Source organism: Apodemus sylvaticus, chromosome 6, assembly GCF_947179515.1.
Source record: "Apodemus sylvaticus chromosome 6, mApoSyl1.1, whole genome shotgun sequence".
Lineage (NCBI taxonomy): Eukaryota > Metazoa > Chordata > Mammalia > Rodentia > Muridae > Apodemus > Apodemus sylvaticus.
The window spans coordinates 87,447,834-87,454,049 of NC_067477.1; the positions used below are offsets into that span (position 1 = coordinate 87,447,834).

Below are 6,216 nucleotides of genomic sequence, written 5' to 3' on the forward strand. Positions count from 1 at the left end.
TAATATAAGCTGGGAACTTTCCTTTTTGTGACCTGGGGGGCTTGTAAGAGTGTTGAAAGTTCCCTAAGGTCAGATCCTCTCCCCATTGCTGTTCCTTTCCTCTCCTAGCTAGGATTACATTAAAAACTGAGTTCCAGCCCCAGAACTTCTGATGGAAGCCCCTCCCACCCAGAGGTTACAGACAGATGTACTCTTTACACCTTATCTTTAGACCACCCATCCTTCCAGTCTACCTCAATTTCTGAAGATGTGGCACCCCATGCCTTCCCCCTACCCAAGACAATTGTCTTAGCAAAGTTGAATGTGACTTGTGGTGGTGGGAGGGGGGGGGACATTTTCTGGGGCTGGGGCTTAGCTCAGGGGTGGAATCCAAACTTAGCACTTCCTGGGACCTATGCTTGATCCCCAGCAACAATAGAAAGCAGCAATTACACTTATAATTTTATTTTACAATGTCTGCAAGCATGTACCTTTTTATACATGTTAGAGGCAAGGACAACAGCATTTCAAAGTGTTAATGTTTATTAAAAGAAACCAATGGTATTGAAGGCCAAGCTGCCTTCTGAGTTCATGGACTAAATAATAAAGTATTACATATTTCAGCTTTACAGAGAACCATGCTAAAAACAAAGTGTATGATGAACAATGTAATATATAAGGAGACTACAATATTTATTTTACATATCTACAACATGTATTTTCATATTTCTAGATCAACCACAAATCATATTGGGAAATATTTAGGTACATGAAAAAGCTTCAAAACATAAAAAAAATTAACATTTTTGAAAAAAATCACATGCGAGAGCTCATTAAATAACAACATTGACAAATAAATAACCGGCTTTACTTATTAGCTGCTGCCGCGCATTGTTGGCATTCCACTCCAAGAGAGGTCAACATGCTGGGATAATTTCACACTGAGACTGGAAAATGCCACCGGGCTTAGTTTTGAAGTGAAATGTCACAAGGTTTGCCTCTCTTTCAAAGGAAGCTAACCCTCTGGCTGTCAAACTATTCCCATAAAAACCACTGGAAAAGCCCCTTACAGAAATGTTCTGTGAAGATACATTTTTTCCACGAACTTCTCCGGTTCGGAGGGATTTGGTTTGGGAAGGGTTAAGGGTGGGCTAGGGAGTGGAAGGAGCATTTTTTTTTAAAAAAAACTGTAACAGGATGCAGCATCAGGTGCTTTTTAAAGAAATGACCGGGGGAGGGGGGAGGGGAATGGAAACTACAGGATGCCTGGCTTTCACTGCAAACTACTCATTACATCTTGAGACACTTGCAAAGGAAAAGCTAGTCCCAGAGAAGGTCCCCGAGAAGGACAGCCTGCTGGACCTGATCAAAGCGGAAAGCATATACTTTCAAGTGCGAAAAGAGCAATGGCAGACTGGAGGGAGAGTCTTCCAAGCAATCAAATCTGGGTAGCAGATGCTTTCTAGTCTGTCCAGCTCTAGCTCAGACTGTGCTTGCTGGATTTGCTGGCTCTCTTCCGCTCTCTGTGGTGCTGGGCGGGCTTCGCTGGCGACACGCTTTCAAAGTTGTGGCTGGACTCGTTGTGCTGCCGGGTGTACCTCTTGCACTTGCACGCCGTGACCACGGTGATTTTGTAGGTGCGTGTGCTGCCGTCCTGACACTGCAGCTGGATTCTCTGGGTGCGCGTCTTGTCATTGACACACCGCCACTCCTGGGAGCTCCTCCGGCTCCAGTACTTTGTTCCATAGCCTCCTCCGATCCAGTTGGGAAGCACTGGCAGGGGCAAGCACTCGCCTGCGCACACCAGCTCCTTCAGAGGGCTGATGCTGGTGCACTGGCCATCTGAAATGTATTTGGTAGAGCGCAGTTCCCTGCAGCCCACTTGAACTCGACCTGCAGGAAACAGGACAGAACTGCATCAGAGACAGAAAGCAACGAAGGTGTTTGGGTTTTGTTCTTGTTTTAAGTAATTTGCAGTGACTATGTATACAGTTCTAATTTATTTTCACAATGCAAGTCTGCGGGAGGGTTGGAAGACACTTTCATCATAATGACCAGGCTGCATAAAGGCTGTAATTTTGGGGTAGGAGGGTGAGAGAGATAGAAAGAGAGACAGCAAGGGAGAGACTCATTTCTTTTTCATGGTTTTCAATATCGGATTGTTTATTAAAGTATTAAAAAGTCACATTCTCTTAGTCTCGTTCCTAGTAATGGTTCCCCTTCTGTAAATATTCACTCTTCAAAGAGCACATTTTTAATGTGCCCGTTCTAGAGGATCATATTGGTTAATGTCTGCAACTGCTCTTAATTAAGTTTTTTTTAAAAATCTCTTGAGAAAATGTGGAAAGTATTTAAATATTGTGTACACTGCATATGCATGTTGTAATATTTTGTTTCAATTATAGATTTAGCTGCATGATCACACAGGCATATGGATACAGCCAATGACATTTTGCATATCAAACTTAATAACTATATTCTAAACATAAATTCACAAGCTGTGTTTTAAAAATATAGGCAGCAAAATGTTTGAAATGCAAAATGCTACCACAATTCAATATTTAAAGAATACAAAAGCCCCTAAATTAGGAACGTATGGTTGCCATAACAACCTGGCTGCATTTCCGTGAATTTTATAGCAGAAAAATACCTAACATGTCTGATTTACAAGTGCACAAGGAACCACGGTGCTCATTTCCTGAATATCAGGCATGGAAAACTTTTCGTTTTAGTTATTTGGATTTGATAAGAATGTTCTCTAATTGGCTGTTTCTGGTCACGTGCCTCATGCAATTAAAACAAAATTAATCTTAAAATACTTCAAGCTTTCTTTCTCGTTACTTTGATATCCAAGTCCTTTGTTATCTAAACCAGAATTGTTTATGACCAACTTGAAAAGAAATCAAGGCTTATTAACCAGGAAAGACGGGGAAAGGCTTGACAACATAGTCAGATGAAGTGTCCAAGCCAAAACTAATAAAACCTGTTGAAATTGTTCTTCTGACTCCTGAGAACTATCTCAAAGTAGACAGTGAGTCAGAAGTTTCATTCCAACTCTGTACCCTGAACATCTGCTTTAAGGCTCCTAGCCTAAGGGAAATGTGTGGCATACACATGCATACCTCTGTACACACAGAACTCAAGCTAGAGACTGAAATGAAAGGGTTAACGGTTTGGCTGCACAGTGTGCTGGATTTGCCTGCTTTCCATTCCCGTTCACCCTCCTGCAGCTGCCTTAGGAATGCACCTGGAAACAGCCAGCAATGATTTTGACTCTCCTGGCTTCTTGTTCCAGCGTGTATAAGATTGGGCATTTCTGTGGTGACGTTTCTTTCACTGACAATGAATACCCACCACACCGTTCAGTAACCCAGTACTGACCAGACACTTCCTATGCTGGAAGTGAAATCACCTACATGCAAGTAAAACACTTGGGTTTTCTTAATGAGATATTACCAGTCATATGGTATAACTTTTCAAAGGTCAAAAACTCTTTTTCGTAGTTGGATGGAGTTTAAGGTGGAGGGGAGGAGATTTGTGTAAGGTTTCCTGTACACTGTTTCTCTGTCTTTCTTCATGTTGGTTGCTAACAGGAAATCTTTTAAAGGAAGAGAATAAAGCAAAAGTTAGAGGAAGAAATTTGAACCCCTCTACTTAGTAGTCACCTGGTACATATGTCAATTAAGCAAACTAAAAAAGGTAAAACTTTCTGTGACAAACATTAGCATACTATTATTTAAAATCTCCTGTTACAAATATATGCTCAGTCTTATATAGAAACATACAATTACCTCCATTTGACCTGTTGAATAAAGAACAATTTAGAAAGCCATGATGCTCCAACACTTTGTAGCATAGACCTGTTTAACAGAGAACATCAAGTCTGTACACCTCTCCAAATTAGACATATTTTAGACATCTGTGTGAGCAATTCCATATTTCCTGAAAGGTTCCTTTCATCCTTTGTCATTCCCTGTACACCGTTCTGGCTAGTTACCTTTAGACCCTTCACCAAATTTGTGAATGATCTGAAATTAACCAAGTGTAAGACGACATGAACTTCAACTGCACAGAACGACACTTTAAAGAAATCTCCTTTTGCAGAGTTTTTAAAAAGCAGCCGCTCAATACCTAGAAACATTTTTCTGTGCGCATTGGATAAACCATGTCTGTGCTTGTATTATCAAGTCACTGGTTTAATTATACTAACTCTAAGATCACTGCCCAGGAAAGAGTGTCAGCCTATACATCCGTGCACCAGATTGCTCCCAGATTGTTTTTGTGGAAACATAGATGGTTCATGTTAGTGTGCAGCCAAAGCATTCTACAGGAGTGGGAGCTGATGCTCCCCAAAAGGACAAAAAGATCTATAGAAGGAAAAGCCACTTACTGTTTCGATCCAGCCCAGTGCTACTGAAGTGCCTGCCTCCGTTCCTGGCTTGATTCAAGGTGCTGCTGTTGCTGCTGGGGTGTGCTGGAACAGGTTTAACCACATGTGAATAAAGGATTTCTGTGGCATCATTTTTAAAAGCCAAACAGTTTTTCATCAGGATGCAGAGAAGGGGAATGAGAGAGAGATGAATGGTAGGAGGACGCATGATGAGTGGAGGATTTGCTTGGCTGAGGAGCCGCTTAATTCTTTCCCACTGCTCCTGCCCTATTGACTGTGGAATCCCTCCCCAAGGTTCCCTTTATATAGCCAAGAGGCTTGGCGTTCATTCAGGTGTAAAGTTGTGTAGGGCTCCGGGAGTGAAAACACAGAGAAGGGGTGGGATCCCTACTTGACCCTGCAAAAGAATTTTACCAATGGAGAAGACCGGCTGCAAAAGAGGAGGGGCTTGCTACACAAACTGCCTGCGATTTCAGAGTTGGGCTTTACCAGTCTGCAGGCAGAAGCAGGCAAGGCACAGACTGCTACCCTCCTCAGCCAGGTCCTCCCGGGAGCCTAGGCTCCTGGTCAAGTTTAATGGAAGGAAAAGTAGGTTGCTGTTCCCATAAAGAGACTCAGATTATTTTATTTTTTTGTACTTTTGTTCTCTATTCCCCTCAGATTAAAGAAAATTTGGGGCCTGAAGGGGCTCCTTCCCCAATAGTTAGAAGAAGCCAGATGAGTTTTCAGTCCTGTCAGACTTGAGTAAAGGATCTATTTAGTTAAATAGGTTTTTGTCTCTCAAGGAGAAACCCTTTTCCCTCCCTGTTCCCATAAAGAGAAGACACAGAGCTAAAACCTGCCCTCTGGACACACTTAAATAATGCTGCTTTGATCTGCGTGAACAACTGTCCTGCTAGGTAAATTACTGCCAGCGGTCCTGGGGTGGGGTCAGGGGTTTAATGAGCAGAACTCTGTCTGAATTAAATCAACTCATATCAGTTTTCATCTTAAAATATGCCAATAAGGTTTAGCATTCGGCATGTCTCTTACCCAAAAGAAAACCGGTTTCTACATCGTATCCTTTACCGATTCAGAATACTTTAAGATTGTTCATATACTGCAGATCCTGGGCTATATTTGTACTTGTCAAACATTGGTTTTTGTAACGTCCTTTGAGTCTGCTGCCTAAGCAATAAGTAGGTGCTGTAGCCCGTCTGGACTGCTTTTTTTTCCATCTGACACAACTATTCCATGATTAGGTTGCTGATCTTTAACTCTGAAAACATAAGGGTCTAACAGTATGACTCAGCACGGAAGGGCACCTTCAGCCAAACTCGACAATCCTGAATTCAGTCTCGGAACCCACAGAGCAGAAGGGAGTGGCCTCTGGGCATTTGTCCTCTAGCCTTCACGTGTGTGCTCTGACGCTAGTATAGAAGCATAAGATAAAGAAATGATTTAAAAAGAAAAGCAAGTTTCATAGGATCTATTAAACATTTTGATTGGGTTACCTTTCAAATGGCCAGTTTAATTATAAATCCATTTTTAATGGTTAGTGTGCCTGTTAGAAAAATGTCTTGGTATTTTGTACCTCTCTTATTTATAAGTTCTTGTCTATTATAACTACTATTTACCACCACCTTCTTTCTTCCTTAACTGTACATATGAACAGTGGCACCTACTGACAATTTGAAACGAGCAATTATTTATTATATGGGCACTGCCGTCCATCTTTGCTACGATCCTTGGCTTCTACCCAGTAGCCGTCTGTTGTAAGGAAAAGGAATTCTGCTACTGCCAAATTTCTCCTGGCATGTCAAAACTTCCCCTGATTAAGAACTAATAATGTTCTATCCACTTATCAT

The 6,216-nt window shown here is 41.7% G+C and overlaps 1 protein-coding gene across 1 annotated transcript; it reads right to left on the minus strand.

The window, feature by feature from the left end:
• Positions 1-1,176: 1,176 nt before the first annotated feature.
• Positions 1,177-4,630, minus strand: Sostdc1 (sclerostin domain containing 1). The gene is made up of 2 exons (XM_052184732.1): positions 4,370-4,630; positions 1,177-1,872 (listed from the first exon to the last, which is right to left on the minus strand). Exons 1-2 carry the CDS (start codon positions 4,575-4,577, stop codon positions 1,457-1,459), a joined length of 624 nt encoding a protein of 207 aa, XP_052040692.1. The 5' UTR covers positions 4,578-4,630; the 3' UTR covers positions 1,177-1,456.
• Between the last annotated feature and the right edge of the window lie 1,586 nt (positions 4,631-6,216).

Coding starts and splice junctions, on each gene's coding strand:
- Sostdc1 (XM_052184732.1), bottom strand. CDS start 4,577: ATGCGTCCTCCTACCATTCATCTCTCTCTCATTCCCCTTCTCTGCATC. Junction 1,873..4,369: donor CACTGGGCTGGATCGAAACA/GTAAGTGGCTTT, acceptor TGTTTCCTGCAG/GTCGAGTTCAAGTGGGCTGC.